This window comes from Schistosoma mansoni, chromosome 3, assembly GCF_000237925.1.
Source record: "Schistosoma mansoni strain Puerto Rico chromosome 3, complete genome".
Classification (NCBI taxonomy): Eukaryota; Metazoa; Platyhelminthes; class Trematoda; order Strigeidida; family Schistosomatidae; genus Schistosoma; species Schistosoma mansoni.
Window position 1 is genome coordinate 4,708,101 of NC_031497.1, and position 22,716 is coordinate 4,730,816.

At 34.6% G+C, this 22,716-nt stretch overlaps 3 protein-coding genes across 3 annotated transcripts in view; all 3 read left to right on the forward strand.

Moving 5' to 3' along the window:
- Positions 1-7,540, forward strand: part of Smp_175500 (putative gata binding factor) — a gene marked incomplete at both ends in the record, with an annotated part of 17,685 nt that extends 10,145 nt beyond the window's left edge. The window contains 4 exons of the mRNA XM_018798967.1: positions 2,535-2,660; positions 4,792-4,844; positions 4,989-5,158; positions 6,687-7,540. Coding sequence (XP_018650803.1) covers positions 2,535-2,660; positions 4,792-4,844; positions 4,989-5,158; positions 6,687-7,540 — 1,203 coding nt within the window. The remainder of the gene's footprint in view (positions 1-2,534; positions 2,661-4,791; positions 4,845-4,988; positions 5,159-6,686) is intronic.
- A 5,472-nt stretch (positions 7,541-13,012) lies between these two features.
- On the forward strand, positions 13,013-14,529 carry Smp_175490 (putative androgen induced inhibitor of proliferation (as3) / pds5; the record flags this gene model as incomplete). Its single annotated transcript, XM_018798968.1, has 7 exons — positions 13,013-13,145; positions 13,176-13,436; positions 13,468-13,563; positions 13,598-13,692; positions 13,725-13,953; positions 13,988-14,302; positions 14,338-14,529. Exons 1-7 carry the CDS (start codon positions 13,053-13,055, stop codon positions 14,527-14,529), a joined length of 1,281 nt encoding a protein of 426 aa, XP_018650804.1. The 5' UTR covers positions 13,013-13,052.
- Positions 14,530-16,656: 2,127 nt separating this feature from the next.
- On the forward strand, positions 16,657-22,620 carry Smp_137780 (putative androgen induced inhibitor of proliferation (as3) / pds5; the record flags this gene model as incomplete). Its single annotated transcript, XM_018798969.1, has 6 exons — positions 16,657-16,883; positions 18,361-18,507; positions 19,129-19,238; positions 20,931-21,070; positions 21,208-21,462; positions 22,444-22,620. The coding sequence occupies 6 exons, from the start codon at positions 16,657-16,659 to the stop codon at positions 22,618-22,620; spliced, it is 1,056 nt and encodes a 351-aa protein (XP_018650805.1).
- Positions 22,621-22,716: the final 96 nt, after the last annotated feature.

Consider the following 22,716-nt stretch of genomic DNA (forward strand, 5'->3'; position numbering starts at 1 on the left):
GATGAGCGGAACATTTTAAGTAGCAGTTCAGCTAGCTTTCAGGTACTCTACAACTACCCATCATTTCCAAACAGTTTGAATGGAACATTGATTTAGGTCCCCTTACTCTAGCTGAAGTTCAAAAGGCTATAGCTAGTCTGAAACGAGGAAGAGCAGATCGATTGGCTCCAGAGGTCTTTGAGTATAGTGGTCCAATTTTAGGGATTATGTTGACTAATACTTTAACTAAAATCTGGGAACTCAATGTGATCCAATCTAACTAGTCTCAATCACTTATTGTCCCAATATATAAGAAGGGGTCAAAATCATCTGTCATCACCATAGAGGGAGATTCAAACAAACAATATCAAGTGAATTCAAACTTCACCCCATTCCACAAGCAAGTGGTTATCAGGACTCAGTAGCTGAGTGGAGAACGCGATGGCGTTTGAAGCGAACAGTACTGGGTTCTAGTACCAGAGTGAACATCAACTCTGAGATGCAGGTACATCCAGCTGACGAGTGCCAAATAGGACAAAACGCGCGTCCTATATTCCACTGCTAGTCACTATCCATCTTTGCTTATAATGAATTGCTTTCACAAATAAGCATGAGAAAGTACTGACAATGATTTAACTTTCAAAGGATCTACATTCCTCTTGTGAATATTTAGAAATGATAAATAAATTGTGGTATGATACGTTTCATAATTAAACTTATTTACTTACGCCTGTTACCCTTCATGAGGGGAGCGCAGGCCTCCCACTACCATTCCGAATCAAACTCTGTCTTGAGCAATCCTTACCAGTTGCTGTAACCAACTGGAAAGGATTGCCCGCCTATAGCTCTTGTAGGGTTACTGACGATCTCAAGCTCGGGTAAAGGAGGAGGGTTGGGCATAGGGTCGTCAACCCCATCCCGTAGAAAATAATCATGCTAAAAAACGCTAATATTTAAATTAGTACAACTTAAAAATAATTCTTATTACAAAGTTATATCAGTTGAGATGATGTTGGAAAGCAGAGAGTACTTGAAGAGCATTTCATCCATGTTCGGGTATTTTCAGCAAATAGAAACCGAAACATTTATAACTTTTATTGAATAAGATGTTTTGAAGTCGGTGAGCCGGAATTAAATGGTCTATATGTTCACTTTCAGTCAGCTTCTAATACATAATGATTCTCATAAAATGTTGTCACTAAATTACCGTCATTTTATTGACTTAGTTCACTCTACAAGTCACAAATTCACTAGTAATCAAATTATTGTTAATATATAAATTGATTTTATTCAGTCTTTTGTATGATATGGAGATTATTTGTTTCGCAAATCGATACCAGTTGAAAGCGTGCGTCAATTGAAGCTAGACCACCAGGGAAAACCTGAAAGCACTGGACGGCCGTTTCGTCCTATTGTGGGACTCCTCAGCAGCGTTCATCCACGATCTCGCCTCGCGAGATTCCACAAAACCCCTTCTGATATCAGTTGTAGAAAACTATTGAAATCTAGAGAAGTCAGTATGTACAACCTATAAATAAAATCACCTTGGTAAACTTATATACACTTCGAATAAACGAACCATTGCAAACTATTCATTAAAAAATTTCTTATTCAAACTTTTTACAAACCATATGACAATTATTAACTAGACGATGAATATTTAAAGAAAAGTTATTTTTATCTCAGAAATCAGTTCATATACCTACTTGATGGTTCTACACTCAATCAGAATATTTACATTCCTGAAAATATTCACAAAGAGGATTTTATGAACTAGAACCAGTCTAATTATAATAAACCATTAATTGTTATATTGTTTAAAATATAATAAATATAACTGATTATTGAAAATTTCATTTATAAAAACCTCAGTTACCACTTCAAAGACACCGAGTGAAAATCTGAAATGTGAATGATTTACATTCTACAAAGATTCTAAGTATATCAAAATAATTTAATGAGTTCATTATAACATTAAAACACATGAATACGATACTAATCTTAAGATTTTAGTATTTGATCTTAATTAAAATATTATATATATAGTTGAAATCATGAGTCAATTGAAGCTAGACCACCATGGAAAACCTGGAAGCACTGCTTGACGGCCGTTTCGTCCTATTGTGGGACTCCTCAGCATTATATATATATATATATATATATATAATGACAAAATTTTATGTTAGCACAAGTTGCCACACTACACAATCACAGAGAGATGAAATTAACGAAGAAAAATCCTAAAAGATTTGAAATAATATCAATATCCGTGATAGTAAGGAAGTTTAAATATAGGAGGCTTCAGTACACTTATTAGTAATGTAAATTGAGCTTATTCAACTTATTCTTAATACTCCACTACTGCACTGAAATGACATTTTTAAGCAATAAGAATAACATTTATTGATAAAATATAATGGCACCTAAATAATACAGTTTGGACCAGATAATATGAATCGTTCAATCAATTATCTTTGCAGGGAAGTAGTAAACATCATTGAACTATCTCCTAATAATGTTTTTTTAATAGTTACTTTTACTCATTCTACTTACAGCAAACTAATAGAAGAATTGGATTGATTTGTTCAAATTGTGAAACTACCAAAACCACATTATGGAGGCGTAATCTTGATGGAGAGCCCGTATGCAATGCTTGTGGTCTATATCAGAAATTGCATGGGGTAAGTGTTTTAAGAGAGAGATTATTTAAGGTTAATCTTTAAAATTTTTTATATAAATTGTAAACATAAGAAGCGAAGATAAATTTATCCAAATAGGATATTTTACAACTTCATATTGCTTAGTTAATTAGTATTTATTCGAATCTTATGCTGAATTTTCTTTTTCGATGAGGAATTAAGTTGGAACAAGAGGATGAACTAAATCTGCATTATAATGAATGGCCTCCTATTTGTTATCTTCTAAGATATAGAGAGTCAGTTACAAAATAAATTTTAGCCTTGACCTACTAAGTCTGAGTGTGTTTAATGTCTAGGATGTATATTGTTGAATAACCCCAAAATGGTGCGAAATAGTCCACCATGGGTAAAACTAACTAGTTGTATTAATCTTATCGAATGACCTATACGCACCTCAGTTCCCAAACTAGTGGTTGTAAGCCATCACTCGTGAAGTGAACCAAGTACGAAGTGAGACGACAATTTATCGATGATATTAAATCAGGATCGTTCTATACTCAAAATTGACCTGAGTCGAAAATGTGGATCATTCACTTGTGACTCAAAGACGTAAATATATTGCGTTGTTCGGGAAACTTGTAGGTCCTAGATTTAGTTAAAGGTGGAGCGTGGTAAGCCTGGGAATTTTAGACCGATCGTACGTTATCTCAAGGCCATATGTTAAGTGAAAGATGCAAGCGTCGAATCGCCTTTTCTAATTTCACCATTCGATCAAGGTAACGGTTCATATGTTCCAGGTAAGTGGAGATGCACAATAATAATCTTACGGGTTATGTACACTGCTATCCTGTTTTAGCGAGAAAACTTCATATATGACTGAGTCTTACTCTTGTTTAGCAGGGTGAGTTGAGAATTAGGATGTCTTGTGATTCGCACTGAATCGGTTTTGTAGATCATAACAGTTAATATGTTCGGACTTTTTAAAAACTCGACCTGTAAAAAAGAGTTGTTCAGCTTCATGTTTTTCAGTGGTCTTCTGATGGATATCATTAAGAAAATTATCTCCCAATTTCAAAACTTCACACTTTTAAATATCGCTTACCTAGATCACAATGTCTCAGAGGTCAATTAATTAAAACTACCTAGTGTTTTTGATACACACATACACAGAAATTATCCCACTTCTATGTTACTCATGTAAACACAGTTTATTTTGGTAGAAAATGTGCCCAGTAGGGAAACTAACAGTCACTTGTTACGTATCACTTTGACAACTAATAAAGTGATGAAACGGAAAAATCTAAATACTGTCAATTTCATTATCTTTGATGTTAATATGTGTAAACTGAATTACGTAATAATGAAGTGACAAATCAGAGGGATGAAAATAAATGAATGGTGCTTTGATTTAATTTATCGTGACCTTTTACCTTAATTTTGTAGACGGATAGATCTTGAAATAAATAAATCAATGAAAGGTTTTGATAAAACTTTCGGTAAACATTTTCATGTGTATATATTCTTTGTATGTTTGTGAAAGCCTTGCATTGTTGCTAGGTTGTTATTGTTCAGTTTTGATGTTGACTGCCAACAGTAAAACTAGTTGCTAGTGTTCTTATGTGGGACAAAATATGCATTCAGTATCCTATAACTGATAACCATACGAAATATAACATTTTAGGTATCAATGCCAAGGTTGAACTTGATAGTTTCAAATAATTTGAGCACTGGGTAGAAAGCTAATGATAAATACATTTTTGTGATATCCAATTGAGTACAAAATTGTTTTGCTGACGTTTCGTGATCTAACGTACGTTACTTCTTCATAGTAACTAAATAACCGACATTAAAATAACATAAGTTTAAATAGTACTATTTACACATTGGGATATCACATAAATATATTTGTTATAAAAATATTACTTCCATGGATATTCGAGTATGTTCTGATCACAATCAAATGCTTGTTCCGATAAATTTTTCGAACTAGTAGTTACCTTTTTCATCCGACTGGATACTTCAATTTCAACAATATTATAAATCCAATTTTAGGTTATGACAAAGTGATATCAGATGAAATTTGAATTTATATTTAGTTTTAATCATTTGGTTAGGTATTATTATTGTGATTGTTGCTGGAAATGAAAACAGTTATCTACTTTACTTTTTTTAGAGAACGCGTCCAACATCAATGCGAAAAGATGCAATCCAGACAAGAAAAAGAAAGTCGAAGAAAAGAAAAGACTATAGCTTGACAGTTGCTGTTGCAGCAGCTGCAGCAGCTGCTGCAGCATCAGTAGTATCTGTAACTGCATCATCAATATCTTCAACGCCTGTAGTGCCCACATTAACAAACCCTTTTTATTGGAGATCTTGTTCAACAACAGAATTACATCAATCAAATAAAATGTCAGTTTTTAATCCAGATCTATTCCACTCAAACTCAACTAATTCACATTTACTACCAATGCCTGGATCATTTTCAAGACTTCTTCCAGAACAATTGCCGATGTTACGAGATAAAGATGTTGAAGATTCAGGTAAACCATTAAAATTATCTAATGACTGACATATGGTTTTATTCCGTAAATCAAATATCATATTGTAAATGGATTCATTGGTTGAAATTGTTTCGATGGTCAAATCAATAGTTTTCGATCATTTGTTTTCTTCTCGAATGACACACTATTTTAACTTGGTTTTTTCATGTATTGATGGATAAAGTTAATTATTCGCACAATGATTAGGTAAACTTCATTCAAAGAGATATTAATATTAAGAAAAAAATATTTTAATGGAGTTTTCTTCCCTGAGCTGGATGATTTTGTCATGGAGTTCTCAATGCTCTTTTAAACAATCTGAAGTTTTTGCTGGTGATGTTACTCAGAAGAAAAATAGAAACTCTACGATAAACCATCCACCTCCGAAAACGAAACTCCATCAAAATCATCCTCCTGAGCTACAAATCCTCCCCGCCATCTGAATAATAAAATTAGCTTGCCTCATATAAAGCGAACGTAAGATACTACTCATCTCATAGGACGCCTCACTGAAGAGTTTCCCTAAAACTGACGCTCAAGATTTCTTATAGTCTATCTCAAATCATCGAATACAATGGACAGTAGATAAAATTCCCAAGTTACCTAACATAATAAACACGTCACGTGCAAATAAAAATATAGTCCAATCAGTTAATAAATCCCTTAAAAGTGCATAATGCATAAGTCTCCTCAAATAAAGAAATCGATTTCATCATTATTATGATTTAAACACTTTAAAACAGGAAGATAAATATGATAAAAGTCCACTTCATTTATCTAAATACATCAAATTTTGGTTGTTGAATCTACATGACAAGTACTTTCGGGACTGACTAATAATCCCACTTTTGTAGATTAAAGTACCCTATCTGATAGATTTTGTCTTCCCATTCAAATTTAATCGGATAATTAGGCCTATATGATTCAGTGATATAGCAGATTATATTAATAACCGAGTTCATACTATAACGAATGGCTTAACGACTTTATAAATAAGGTAAATCTAAGAATCGTTTAAGTATCAAAGAAAACCTTTACATAGAAAAGATTTTGACATTTTCACACATGAAGTATTTGTAGATATTACTTCTATACAGCATTATGATTTTATGACTTTTGTCGTTGTTAAGCTATTTATTATTGAATCACTTATCATCCAAACAACCTAGTCGAAAAATATCGTAATTTTCTCGAGATTAAAAGTGCCAACCAAATTGCTAAGGGAAATTCAAACTGAAATTTTGTGTTACCTACGAGCGATGAGAATACAGCGCTATCTTCAGTGATAACTATTAAATCTTTAGATTACTAGTCGCTTTTAGCAACACAAGTCCACAGTTACTTGTTACCAACAGATTGTTTTTATAATCACTAACATTTAAGATCTCTATGTTTTAGCGTAACATATTCGTTTTGAATTACAGTTTGAACATTTATCTCATATTTTACGGTTGTCACTTTACTTATATTCTGATATATCCAAGTTTTCTAAGTTTTATGTTGTCGTGTGTTTCGTTATTTCATATAGTACGTTCTCCTACGTCTGATAACTATGATAAATCATTCAGTCAATATGAAATGACAGGTAACAACAAAACTGTGGTTGAAAGAACATCGGTTCACAATACAAATTTTTTAAATTCAGAGTCAAACAATCATGCTGATCATCAGAAGCCGGTGTTAAATTACCAAAATTATCAAGCTGAATTAACTTATCAGTTACAAAAGCATTTCTCAATACAATCCAATCAATTAAATATACATCCAGGTACATACTTGAATAATGATAATTTATGTTTACCTTCATCTGTAAACTACCAACAGATTCGTCGACAAGAACTTCATCCATCATTCTCATCCTTCTCACCATTATCAATATCGTCAAATCACCGACAATGTGATTATCCTACTTATCAAGAAAATGAACGATATGGTCATTATCCTCATTATCACGGACCATTGATGAACATACAGAATAGTTTATTGTTAAATACCTTAGATCTAAATAGGAAAAATTCTCATATAGTGAATGAAAATCATGTCAATCCACTGACAACTTTAAATAATGACAAAAGCAATAAACTAAATGCATGTGGTATACTATCACCTTATAGGCAACGACACTCGCAACATTCGGAACAACTTCAGCAACAACCAAATATTTTTATTCGGTCGTCAGAAAGAGATCAGAAACCACTATCACACTTTCCAATGCAATATACAGATGACAAAATGTTTTGGAACATATCATCGTCATCATCCAACAATGACAATCGAGAAATTTTAAATCCTATCAAAAATATGCACCTATTAAAACAACAACAACAAGGAGAAATTTATGAGTCAAACCGATCATTAGATAACTATTTGGATCAAATGTGACGTGATTATATATAAATCTAGAATGCACAGAAGTAGATACGATTATGAAGATTCTTAACATTATTGTTGTTATTGTAATATTAGTTAGAAAATGGACAGACCGAGTTATTGTACCATACGAACAATGTATTATAATATATCAACCTTCAACGAGATCATACAATAATTACTTAGTAAATTCTTCTTTCATACTTTGTCAAGGAGACTGACTTTGAGAAGAAAATAGAGAAAAAAAATCAAAAACAGTAGTACATCAATAGTTAGATGATATCGAGTGTATTCAATAACTGTACATATATATACATTCTATTAACTTCCACACATATCTTTCAATATACAAAAGAAAACTTTTTCATTTATACAGCCGATTTCTTTCTTCCACTTGACGGAGTACTTGCTTTCGTGTTTGTGAATGTTTAATATAAATCATTCTTTTTCTTAAGATTAACGGTAATAATAATCATAAATATGTCAGATAACTGATTTTCACTCATTGTTAAAACCCTCTAAAAACAAAATCCTCAATAAATAAAATAAATGAATGAAAAATTGGTTAGTAAGATTTATTCGTTTAGTGGGGCTGTAATCATAGTGAATAACCAATTAATTAGTTATCTTTTTGAGTATAGGTGTAGTGTATCTAGAGTATTCAGGTACCTAGAGCGTTCAAGAGGCTTGTTTTAGTGTCTGCACATTTTAGTGGGTTTAATTACTAATTAAAACTATTGAATAACACTAGTTTAAATCTATTCAAATTAGGTCATTAACTCAACTGTTGAGGCAACAACACCGATACATGAATAAAAAATAATTACGTCATTCAATGGACTTCTTCATGTTAAGTTTAAGAAGCAATCAAACTTCACCAGAACATCGGTCGGAATCTCATAATTTATTTAAAAACCAGTCAATTGCTCATGCTTGATTATCAATATTCAGACTAACAGTATGATTAGCAAAAGGATCAAGTGAGTTTTTGTCCAATCTCTCTTTTCACAAATTTTTGGCTAGATGTTCCCATGCTTGCGTTCAATAATGTCCCAACCAACAGATTTAAAATTTATGTATGATAAGTCGATGACAAATATATGATCTATTGGGCAAGTGATGTAAAAACCGTCCTCAATTTTATGCATATGTATGTAAATTATAAATAACAAAGTCAATGGACGATACCCACACAATTTCGTACGGTAAATAAATCTACAAGCCCGAAACACTGGATATCAAGCCAGTGATCTAAAGCTTAGACGTAAGTCCACAAACATAAGTGGGTCCGGTCAAAAATCCCTATACAAGGATAAGACAGTCCCTTTTTTATACATTATACTACTTACTAATGTTCAGTAACGTACATTGTTGTCAATCACTTTTGGATATATTGTGTTGCTCCATTGCGACGTGGGCTAACTCTAAATGTGTACAAGTATTTACCACATTTAACACCTTAAGAACCATAAGTAAATTTCCCCAACATTCCCCATAGTTTTTCGTCACACCACGCGTGTTCATTGAACAGTCCTTCATTTTCAGAAATTTTTATAGTTTGTGTAGGTAGTTCCAGTTTTTGTTTATTACCTGCAGTTATGTTTTTGTCAAAAACGCATCCATAATTATCGCAGAACACACCTTCTTAATCTTACCTTGTCACAGTCATGTAGGTCAACGAAAAGAGCCTCCAGTCTAACATATATTTCTTTTACATCTTTATATTACATTAACGGTTCCATCGAGCTACATGTACTTCAATTTTTACAACCTCTTACCAGCAAGAGTGGTCAGTAGCAGCCTAGATTTTTCCGTAAGAAATGCTCAGAAGAGAAAGCAAAGCGACAAGTCCATATATAGACCTTGTTGTTTTACTGGCTAGATTTCTCGGTAGAGAGATGCTAGACAATCTCACAAGTAGCACGCTGTCTCAATAGTTTTCTTGGTCTGGTGATAACTCCTGTCACTTCAAATCCAGTAAGTAATATGACTGTACATGACTGTAGACAGAAGACCTACAAGCAACTACCGTTACACAAATAATGACTTAAATGGTCACTGAAATATAGGATCTAATTCCGACAAAAAAGCAGTAGCATTCATCGCAGTTTAGCAGTAGTCCTAAAATAACTCTCCCAAGTATTTCCACAAAACATACATTCCCGAAGCGTAAATACGGTTACAATGATGTCCGTTATAATTTTTTTTACCAAGAATAAGACGCTTAGCTTAATCCCATTATTTTAACCCATCGAGGTTCGGAATGAAAGAAAAGTAAGTGGTCTTTGCAACATTAGTGAGAAAGCTTGGATTTTCGAGTTGTAGGTATCGGAGACTAAAATCTGACCAGTCGTTCTTGAATATAGACACACTGTAGTGTTTGCTAAATTGATCAACAAGGTCGTTGTTTGAAACCAAAAGTTCCGAGTCCAAGGTCTGGATGTGTATAACGGCATTAGGATGGAATTGTGCCTGACTGACGAATCCAAATTAAGACAAATGAGAAACATAAACTGGCAAGACTATAATTTTTACGTGAACCAATCAGATTTAAAATTGCACATCCACAAATCATAGTTTCCCCTACAAACTCAATTGCTAGCTTACTTACGCCTATTACCCCTAACGGAGGAGTATAGAAAGCCCGCCAACACTCTCCATCGAGCTCTATCTGTACAGTCCTTTCTAGTTCTCTCCACTTCTCGCGTCTTTTCCTAATTTCCTCTTCAGTTATCAGCTGGTTTGTTCTCTCCCACAGTAGGTTGTTGCTGATGATATCCGGTCAGCGAGCATTGAGTATCTTGCATAAACAATCGTTTATAAATACTTGTATCTTGATGAGGGTTTTAGTAGTTCTCCACGTTTCAACTCTATGAAGTAGAACTGTCTTGACATTTGTATTGAAGATTCTCACGATGTTGTTTGACAGTTGTTCTGAGTTCCATATATATTTCAGCTGTTGAAATTCTGTCCTTGCTTTGTCAATCCTCTCCCCTGCATCTGGATCAGATCCTTCGCGTTCATCTGTAATGTTGACCTGGTACATGAAAGTCTCCACCTCTTCCAGAGTTTATCCATCAGGTGTGATTGAGCTAGTGTACTCTGTGTTGTATTTGAGGATCTTGTTTTTTCCCTGTGTATGACGAGGCCTACTGGTGCAGAGGCTTCTCCTACATCTGTTGTCTTGACCTGCATTTATTCGTGAGTATGGAATAGAAGGGCTAGGTCATCTATGGAGTCTAAATCGTCTAGTTGCATCCAAGCTATCTATTGTATTCCGCACCTCCCGTCAGATGTGGTATTCACAATCAAATCAACCGCCAAAAGAAGTAGGAAAGGCGAGATTAAGAGGCCTTTGTCTGACTCCGGTCCTTACTGGGAATGCATCTGTCAGCTGTCTTCCATACACGACTTCTAAATGTAATTCATCGTAAGAATTCTGGATGGTGCTTACGATCTTCTCAGGCACACCATAGTGTTGAAGAAGTTTCCGTTCTACCCACACTGTCAAACGCCTTCTCATATTCAAGGAAGTTGATGTATAGTGACGAGTTCCATTCAATCGATTGTTCAAGGACGATCGCTAGGGACGCAATTCGGTCTGTGCAAGACTGATCCTTACGGGATCCGGCCTGTTGATCTTGGAGGTGGTCGCCTATTGAATCTTTCATCCGGTTCAGCAACACTCTGTTCAAGACTTTTCCTGGTACTAATAGTAATATGATGTCTCTATAGGTCTAACATTTGCTAAGATCTTACTTTCGTATCTTGATGAGGTGTCTTTTTTTGCAGTTTCCTCCCAAATCTTCTTGGACAGAAAGCGTAGTGTTTTTGCAGTTGCTTCTGTGTCTGACTTCAGTGCTTCGGCTGGTACATTGTCGGTTCTGCTTCTTTCCTACTCTTGATTTGTCTGATGACCATCCTGATTCGTTCGATCGTTGGTGTAGCGACATCTATAAGTGCTGCTTCCATATCCGATGGATTCAATGAAGCTGGTCTATTCAAGAGTTCCTCGAAGTATTCTGTCCATGTGTTTCTCCGTTTTTGAATATCAACCCAACCCTCCTGCTCGGTCTTGGGACCGACAGCAACTCTAGAAGAGCTACAGATGTAGTTTCAATTACTGGCTAAAATGTACCTATTTCAAGCAGTTTAAGGTTCTGGAATATTTTTTCACAATTTACTTTTGTTCCTCGTTTTGTCCTGTTTTGGGCAGATGATCTTTTGATTTTGCGGGCTTTTGCATTTTGCTATGCATCATTTACCATTTTGATTGTATAATTCACTTGCTTACTGGAGTTATGATCTACACATCTATAAATTCAGCAACCTTATTCTCTCTTGCTTTCATAATAGACATATTCTTGATAGAGGTATGATCGGTTGTCGTAGACTAACACTGTGTCGTACTTTTGTAGAATTGAGGTCTACGATTGCTTCTAATAAACTTATTTGACACTAAATTGATAGTTCTAGTTGAGTATAACCGACTGGTCATGATATCATTGTCCGATGTATATGATTTCGAGTCAGTCACATAACACTCTTGAGTAACCTGCCTTATAGTGATGGCCCTGCCTTTCGGAAAGTCATCAAGAGTAAATAATAGCTTATGGTGAAATATTATATAGTATATGGATAGGATATGTGCACAATACAACCATACTTAAGTGAATGAACTATATAGTCCTTGTGGTTATTCAGCGTAGATCTCTACTGACTTTGAGCAGTTTAGGTCAATCATGCAACACCCAGTGGCAATTCTCTCAAGGTAGGATACATCCAGCTTAAAAGATCATTTGCCCAAGGTTTGGTGTCATTTCACTGTCACAATACTTCCATGCGCTTTGCATGGACAGAAGATTTACTCCGAACAAAATTATAGTAGATGGTGCTACTACTAAGGGGTCGATTAAGAACAAGGTATATCAGTATGTATTCACAGAACTAATGACGTTAGACTTCACTACTATCACACTGCATGGAAAATACTGAAAAATAAGTGGAAAGTGGTTTTAGAGTTCATCTCCATCAGTGTTTAGTAAGAATCAGAACCACAAAGGAGGGATTGAAATTTATCGTAGTTCATAGCGGTAAAAAAATTCTTACCAAATAGATAGTGATGATAACAAGTTGATAGGAGTTAAAACGAACAGGCCAAGAAGTAAATGAATCCAATGTGTTAATAGGTGAAGAAACGAAACGTAATTATGATATTTGATACAAGTATATCTGAAAAGGAATCTCATTTATAAGCCGCAAAATAACCTTTTGAGGAGGCGTGCAAGTTAAAAATACGAAGTTTCATGATATACGAAGACTAGTTGTTTTATCCAAAAAGTTTTTCAACCACCCTGCACCGTATACCATATCATCAGACACCCGAATCGTTGTCTAATTTTTCATTCAAAGAATCAATCGAAAACTTATTGTTAGATATTTGTTTTTCTAATTTCAGTGTTTGGCGAAAATCCAATTCGTTTTGTTTTGGCGGGTTTATTCCTTTCGTTGCTTTATTTGTTAGATGCCATCTATAGGTCTAGAATTGATTTTTCCACCTAATTGTAAGCCTATAAATGGTGATTTATCAAAGGAAGAATTAAGAAGACGTCTGACTGTATGCATTATATTCATCATTATTCTTTAGGAGCTCTGTAACGCACTAGACATTGTTATCGAGGAAGAAGGAAAATCAACAGAAACTTCACTGGATGGAGAGAGATTATCGCTTTCACAGGACCACACAAAATATAAAGGGCTGTTCCTTCTACTTGGGTCACCAGAGTTCCTGAAACATGCAGACAGAGATATTCAATTAAGAGTTGGTGTATGTATTTGCAAGCTACTTAAAATATTCTGCCCATGCAATCCTCTTTCTGGTTTATCTGAGGAAAAAGTTCTGACAAAAGTAATGTCCACTTCTTCAACTGAGTTTCTAGGAAATCCTGTTTTTCCTAATTGATTGTATTGGATTACTTTCAAACGTGAAGACGAAAACCGATGCTGTATACATTAAACTTCATACAATGATTTATGTACGTAGTACAATCTTATGATGTCCCTATCTAGATTTGTGCTCAAATTGATGTCTTCCTGTGGTGTTCGTTTTTAGAAGATGAATCTGTCCTATTCAGCTTCGTCAAAATGGTTTTTGCTATTGTGAAGTATGATTCATTTTACGAAATAATAGTGATAGAAACCTTGATGTCTGGTCTTGGACTGATAGTTCCATCGTTCGCCAGATGATTTTGGACATGGCTGTTAAGGTTATCATCCAGTCTGAAAAATTCCTGTCTTCTGATGTAGTCACTTTTATACTTCAGTATCTAATAGAACCTGCAAAAAGTACTCAACCGGCTCAGCATACATTCGCTCGAGACTTAATAATAAGGACTGCTGATCAGCTGGAATATCGAATTCAAATGGTAGGTTAATTATCTGGTATTTCTTAGTTGCAAGTTATTGCAAAACTCTCTAATTGTGGGTAAATGTAATGGAACCCAAATGAAAACTGAAGGTAAGTCCATCCATTCTCCTGTAGAGCTTTCGGAAGACAGCAGCGGAGGAATACCTGATGTGGATGAATCTAAAAATGATGAGGAAAATCCTGATTTACTTGGAGAGCACGCATTTCTAATCATTTACGCTTTGCACACAATACAAAGCAGTATAGTAGCGCCAATACTTCCGACTATTGAGTTAAAGCTAAAGTCGCCTATTGTACGTGAGCGTAAACGATCTTTCAGATTATTAGCACGCTTATTTTCTGAACCGGTATGTATTTAAGTTTGGTATATTAAACATTTAAGAATTCTTTACTTCACAGGAGAAATCCAAGTCTTTGGGATGCATTCCTGGGGCGCTTCAATGACATTGATAGTGAAGTCCGCAAGTTATGTATTCACATGTTGCCTCAGCTTTTAAAACAGAACCAGGATTTAGTTCATGAGCAGTTGCTGACCAATTTCCAACAGCGCATTTATGATCCCGATGAAGGTTAGTTTTATCATTTTATGGTTGAACATAATTTCGTATCTTAAGCTTATCAGCGTCCGACAATTATAGTTTTTCTTGTCTTAAAAACAGCATTTGACTCTAGACCTAGAGGCTCTGTGGCAGTGTCTGTCGTTCCAAGGTGTACCTCAGAAGTACATAAACCTTTTGAAGGCTCTTTACTCGAACACTACCAGTCGAGTGAGAGCTTATGGCGAACTGTCATCTGATTTTCCAACCTTAAGTAGTGCCCGACAAGGCTGTCCACCATCCCTACTTTTATTTAACTTCATTATAGACCTGTTGCTGGAAATAACACTCGTCGACTAAATTTTCAGGAATAGATCTATCAGGAGATCCACTTATCGACTTAGAATACGCAGATGATATAGTCTTGTTTGGTGAAGACGCTGACAAAATGCAGTCTTTTGTTAGAACTGAGTAACTGCCAGGATATTTGGAATGCGTTTCTCCCCCTCCAAATGTAAATTGTTACACCAGGACTGGCTTGCGTCAACACCTGAACTAAGGATAGGGAGCGAAGTAGTCGAACGCGTCGACAACTTCGCTTAACTTGGAAGTCTGATCAGCCCTAATGGGTTGGTGTCTGACGAAATCTCAGCACGGATTCAAAAGGCTCATTTGGCTTTTGCCAACTTACGTCACATATGGCGAAGACGAGATATCCGTCTATCAATTAAGTGACGAGTATACTGTGCAGCAGTTCGCTCTTTTCTACTTTATGGCTGTGAAACGTGGCCATTAAGAGTAGAAAATACTCGTAAGTTACTAGTATTTAACCATAGATGTCTTAGAAATATTGCTCACATCTGCTGGGATCACCGGGTAAGAAATAGTGAGGTTAGACACGGTATTAGGAAATGATGGTGAATCAGTTGATGAGGTCATGAATCTTCATCGACTGAGATGGTTGGGCCACGTGTTACGTATGCCTGAACACCGATTACCACGACGCGTTATGCTGACTAGTATTGGCGATGGTTGGGAGAGAGTTAGGGGCAGCCAAACCAAAACATGGCATCAGTGCTTGAAGTCACTAACTTGTAGTCTGAGCCATGTTGGTCGATGTAGACTACGTGGTTCGGGTCCGCATGACCATCGTAACCAATGGTTGGAGACGGTGTGTGACATGGCTCAGAATCGATCATAATGGCGTAGGTGTATACACTCTTTATCTTCCCTTAAACCTTAAGATCAAAATTGCTTCATATCTGTCTTTCTTCCTGTACTATATATACAACCTTTCTTTTATATATTAACACCACTAAATTAACTACTTCTATGAATTCGGTGTTCATCTTGTTGTGTAATGAGGTATGGCAGCTTGGACCGATGCATATGTATGCCTGGTCCTACGTTGTAGCTGACTGACTTAAGTTTAAGGGAAGTAATCTTATCGTATTTCACCTGGTCGCTTCATTCCAAACCTTTAACTGCTTTAAGTAAATTATTTCCTGAAATATTTGATTCTGCAAATGTCCATTTGATAAGAAAGTGGCTAACTAACATGTCACTGCTCCTACTGCAAAGGATAAATCAAGTAACGCAACAGATCTACGGAATCAGTTGTCATCAAGTATTGATATATGGGTCTATCCATTGACTGCTTGATGCAAAAGTTAATTGCTAGTGAATAATTTTTCCGACTTGCAAACTTTTTTGTCCTTACAAATGTGCGGCATTGAAAGCATGTGAAACGAAATCATTTTTAACTATTGTGAAAGTTGTAATAACGTCGTCCAGGATTTCCGTATATGTCATCAAGAATTTATTTAATGTAGTTAATTTTGCATCTCACAAAAAACTTGAGATTCGCGGACCCAGGCTTTTACGCTTCTTTTTATCTTTATCTGCAAATCACACTCCTTTTTTAAACTGACTCCTCAAGCCGAGATAAGTCAAGGAGAGTTCACATCTGTAATCTAGTTTTAGAAATTCACATGTATAATTGGGAGTCCACCGCTCCATTCATGTGGATTCATACTTATTGTTTCTTTTTTATAGTTAAAAATTTAGTTTCAACCCTGTCAATTAAATGTTTTAATAGTAGCATAATGTTTTCATAACGTCTTCTTTTTGTATTCATAGAAGTCCGACTTTTAGCTTTAAAAACAATGACTGGTCTTATTAAACAATCTGAAAACGAAGTTAGCGATGATGCATTCGAATTGTTAAAGGAGCGTTCTCGAGACAAGACCCTGTCTATTCGTAAAGAAGCTTCTTCCGCTTTAGCTTCGCTGTATAAGGGTGGTTTGCAGTCGGGATGGTTATCGGCTTCAAAGTCAGCTTCCGCACTAAATACGATTTTGCACTTGTACTATCAAAACTCAACTGATGACAAGTTGGTTTCAAACATATTCCGAGTTACTATGAATTCTGAATATTTTTGTTCTTATTAAGAAACATCTTTCATATGCAACCATCAACTAAAGCATTGTTTATTTATCGATTACTCAATGTATTTAGGGATTCATACAATCTTACGTTCCCCATAATTCAAGTCTGAGAATTTTAGTATGCTTTTCTTTATTGTGTGTCCTTATCGTATGATATTTATTCATATGCAGCGACTCGTTACCACATGTTGATTGACAGAATAGGGTTCAAGCGAGATCCTTGGGAGTTAGTGTAGTACTTAATTTTTTTGGTGAGACTAGTTTATGGACGAACTTTGAATGACGCCAAATATACCTTGAGAAAGTCCACCTACTTACTGGGGTCTAACGAGGGTTATAAACTAGTTTGAGTAATCAGAATTGGGACTCAAAGTGGAAAGTTAAGGTTTTCACCACGAATCGACATCAGATATAGTACCAAAACGCTATTTAGCCATATGAAGGAATAAATTTCTCTCCGAAACTTGAGATTCGTTATCTTAGATCTGATTAGTTCCAACATAGATCATTGTCTCATCATTTTATTCTCAGTTATTAGTACACCTCCCTATTACTTGGACCTCGGTGTTTATGATATTCCTAATTGAAGAGTACATCTTTCTGTCACAATCCATCCCATTACTTTTCTGATTCCGCACAAACTAATAATCCAGGTGTACAGGCTAATGTATCTGTTTGATTTTGCTAGTTCAGCTTGTGTACTAATTGAAATGAAAAGTGTTTGGCCCATATGGGTCTTTTTGATCTTAATATTGTAGTGTCCAGATTTTAGTTATCATTCCTATGAATAAACGAGGTATTAAGCACTTCATCATATGTTAGATACGGTTCTGTTCTTTTTCTTTTTGGATTTTTGTTGTTAGAATATGTTGGTCATATCTTTGGCTCATTTCTAAGCACTGGATTCCAGTGATCATACAAGAGTTGTGTATGTGCTCGTTGAATTCATGATTTATACGAGCTAGCCCAAAGAGTACTTTCCAATATCACTCCACCATAGTTTTGTTTTTGTCGTATAATTCTACAGGAATAGTTAGTTTATTGATTATAGTGATTATTTAACGTTAACATCTATCTGTCATTATCCCATAGACTACGATTAAGTTTTTGGCTTATTTTGTTTCTTGCCGATCTTAGATGTTTTGTAATCAGTAGATTAAGAACGAAAAAATATCACTCTGTTCATAAATAACTGTTGGTTCTGTAACAGTAACAGAAAAATATGGTAAAGTTCCTCAGCGAAAATTGTTTGACATTTTAGTATTAGTATTTTCATTACAAGACACTAGGAAGTTTGGCGATGAAAGCAGCTGTTCGGCTCTGTAGTAATGTTTTAGGAACTTCAGATTCGGTCATTCTGTTTTTTCTTCATAGTAACAACTTTTATTTTAAGATATCCTTTTGTTAATAATTACTTTATAGGCTTATTGTTGAACGTTTATTAAAGAGCTCAATCATTCCGTACCATTTTGAAAATGCTGTCCGTGTACAAGCCTTATTCCGCTGTTACAGTTTGATGGATGAAGCTTCTATCAAAGCTATGCAGGAAATTTTTAAGACCCAATATGTGTAAGTCTACCAGCGTGTTTTGGGCATGCTATTGAGGTTTAGATTATTATGTTATCTATAGAATCTTGTGTTGCGGAATCCTTGGGTTTATGCCCATAATATTTTATGGTGCTCATAAACACGTAGTATTCTATTTGTTGTGTCTCAGGGCGATGGGCATTCTAGTACAAATAATATATGGGCTTCAGTTGTGACCAAATAAACAGCGAAGGAATAGGACAATAGGAAATCTTCACTTCCTATAGTTTGAGCTACTCTAATAGAAAGAATTCCAGGAGTCACATGATCCAAATCGAACTTCAGATATGAGAGAGCCGAAATCATCTGACGTAAAGAAAAGTGATAAATCCCTCATAAAATGACCTGTAAAAATTAACCAACTTCCCAGTATCTTTGAAAGAAATATTCTATTAAATTCTATTTTACTTTACCAGTTGTCACTACAGTCACTAATCTGATTCAGAACTCTCAGCTGACTTGGTTGTATGTCTTCGTTTATGATTATTTTTGGGAATATATTTTAGCATTGGAAGAGTAAATCTGTCATGTTATCAAGTCACTTTTAAATCATCTTGTTGTTTACCGGCAACGACCTGAACATTTGAATTATTTTCTTATTAGTGCCCTCAAACTTCTTCGGGATGTTGTCAAGTTGTTAACTGACCAACGCGATGCGAAAATTCCTTCCGAAGTTAATACTGAAATAATGGGTGTCATACAGCACCTTAGTAGTAAGTACCCAGTAATGTTTTCTTATTTTGTACGATTTTCCTTCAAATATGGGTTTCTTTTTATAAATTCGTTATTTTATTTACGTAATTTATATTGAAGGCAAGATTCCTATCCCAATCCCTACATAAGATTCCATTAATTTTGAAAGTTTTATACAATCGTAACTAAAAATAAAAGTATACGACTATCTACTTCTGTTTTCTTAAATCGATAGTTTAAGTGGACATAATTATCTTACATTGTCTTTCCTCCATATATAGTGTTCAAAAAAGCCCAGAATGACATTATTACCCATAGAAATATTTTTTTCCAACTTTAAACGTACAAACGATATAACAGTCATGCCCAGTATTATGATGGTTTCATAAACAATAATCCCTAAATTAGTATTTATAAGTGTGGTGTTTTACCCCCATTCAAGTGGTAGATACTCTCAGAAAGTTAACATTCTTTTTTTCTTGAACTTATGTTTGATAATGAGTCTGAAAATAGTCTGAAGGTCCATATGCTTGAGTGAATATCAATGTGTGGAAGACAAAAATAGTACATGTATCACTTGTGTTCATGATGTTATGTAAATTATGTTGCAGCTTAATTTCATGTGTTTAAACAAGTGTGATTATTTGATCTGCTAGTATTTAAATCGTTAGCAACCGCAAAATTGCTAAAAGTCCAACTATTTACAATATTTCGTTCACAGTTTGAGCAACTTGCTCTGTAAGTTTATCGTTGATCCGTCTCAATTTTCATGTATTAGACTATCACCATTTTCGAAACAATCTCCTTAAGTTTTCATTAGTTTAGCTACATCTATAGGTTTCAGATACTTAGTAACTCTCCAGATTTTACATTAAGCCACTGTTCATGATCATTATGGTGGTCCGTGTTTCAGTTTATCTCACTCTATATTATATATAAAAGTCATCAGTTATAGACTGTTTCTGTTAAAAAAATGTGATCCTTTGGATTCCTTCAATTGTATAAGTAGATTACTGACATTGTCTTCAACAGTCTACTTCAAATTCTTTATGATACCAGGCAGTCAAATGTTAATTATCATCTCGTTAGTTGTCTAGCTAGTTCTATATTACCCCCATCTACTTCGGTTTGAGTACCCCTCTCTAAATGTATTAAGTCTAGGACTGATTTCCTCGAATTTCACGACAAACCGTCTTAACTTTATGCTAATGATGTTCAAGAGCAGACAACAACCATAGGACAACATAGGATAAATGAAGAAATTGCCTAGCGACTTTCTGTCGTTACCATCCAGTAAGTCTCATCCAGCTGTAGTTAGTTCAATTGACTTAGACACTTTTATCGTGTCTATTTTTTTGCCACTATTCTTTCTTCACTTTGGGCTTCATTCGTTGAATTTATTGGTTGTAACTTATAATATTGCGAAGCTAAAGAAGATTCTGTCGTTTGTCTTCAAATATAGTTTAAATCTACTGTATTATCTAGGGTTTCTAAACATTTATTCCAGTTGACCTATTATGTGTATCAATATTGATTTCAAAATATTTAGTTACCCGCAAATCTTGTAAAGATTCCAAACGCCATTATTTTCATCATGTGTTTAATGTCGGTGTAAGTATTTTTTTAATACTGTAGACCCATAAAGATAACATCAATTTTTACTTTCTATCAATTTTTCAATATATATAATCCTTTTATTTTTCTCTGTAAAGTTTTGATACCGAAATCAGAGAAGTCAGTTGAACATCTGAAACGTTTCTTCAATCAAGTTCATACAGATAAAACACTATGGAATCATTTAGTTAAACTGACTAAGCCGCAAACCACTTGTGCTCAGGCAACAACAGCGTTAGTAAGTATTTATCGTTCTGATTACCAATATTTATGCTACACATATATTAAATCAAACAGTTACCCGCATAGAGTTTCAATTCTTGACAAAGCACTGTTTGCCTTATATTTCTGGTCCTGTTTTTTTCTTATTTTTAGAGGGATATATTAAAAAAAATAGGGACGGCAGCAGAAAATCTCAATAGTTCCAATGATAACCAAACAAACTACGCACGTGTTGTAAAGATTTTACTAGAACGATGTTCACCTGTTCTTTTTGATCGTAATTTTGGCACAGAATTAGTCAATCAGCTATTTGTCATCAAGAAAACTGGTTGCTTATCTGGAACTGCTGGACGTATGAACGTAACACGTTCACTACGCTTATTACTTGCAGTTTCCGTTTATTTTAAAGTGAGTTGGTATTCCCTTGTAGTGAAAATATGCGTTGTCGATTTTCTAAGCCCGTAGTTGGCTTCGAGACTATTAGGGAAAGTGTTTTAAAACTAATTAAGAAAATAATAATAGAGTTATATTCTCGAGAAAATTCTTCTCTCGCAATGTAATTGTTATAAAGTGGATTTTCCAAACCTTAGCGTTAAAGTTGGTTTGGTTTATAAACATATTGGCTTAGCGAAATCATCCATGGTCGTTGTTTTAGTTGTATTAATTTTCATAAAGTTCCTCCCCTTTGTATTAATTTTATCGATTCAGACCTATATAAAAACAGTACTGCATTGTTCTTTGTTATACTTAGGGCTTGATTACTGAGTAGTAGATTTGTCTCTAAAATAAACATTCCCATTTCTTTCATGTAATAAAAACAATGTTGAATTATAAGTGTAATACAACTCATTGATTAAATACATTTATATGTTCTAGGTTTGGGACCCTCTTCCCACTCACAGATGTGGTTGTAGCTGATCTAATTTACCTCTCAACTGATAAAAGAATAAAATTATTGGAGTCCGTTCCCAATTGATTCAGAGCTGAGTTACTAGTCCACTAAGTTATAACCTCAGCGTTGAAATAATATTTTATGATTTAAAATTAAATTACATGGCTCCGGTAATTTGTGTAGTATAATAACCCGTATTGTATAGTATTCTTTTTATAATAAAAAATGAATTGTTTTCTCTTGATTATTTGAGAAGCCAAGTTAGATGGCTTCTTACTGAATTGTGAAATCTGTGGAAATAGTCATACAAATCGTGTATCATTGGTATGGATCAATTATAAACTACCTTGTCTCATGGCAACCTAGTTGTCACCACTTTTTTTGTCAGTTAACACCTTTCATCCCTATATAATTATTTCATTATCACTACTATCCCTGTCATCTTAATTCACAACTGTTTATTGTACTTTTTTGCATCAAAATCTAATTAACTTTAGGAGATACTTCCTTCCAATGAAGTCATGGATTACCTACTCTGTATTTTATCTGATGAAAACTCGTCAGTGCTTAATGATGATAATGATGAAAATGTATCATCGTCATCTAATTCAGATTCTTATGACGATTCGTATACATTACAAGAAATGGCTTTAAGTGTAAGTAAGAAGACATAATAGTTCATAAACTTTTATTTCATTCAGTCCTCACTATCATCTGTTGTGCAGTTATTTTTTTATTGATTGTTTTGTCGGTATTGAACTATGTTTTTG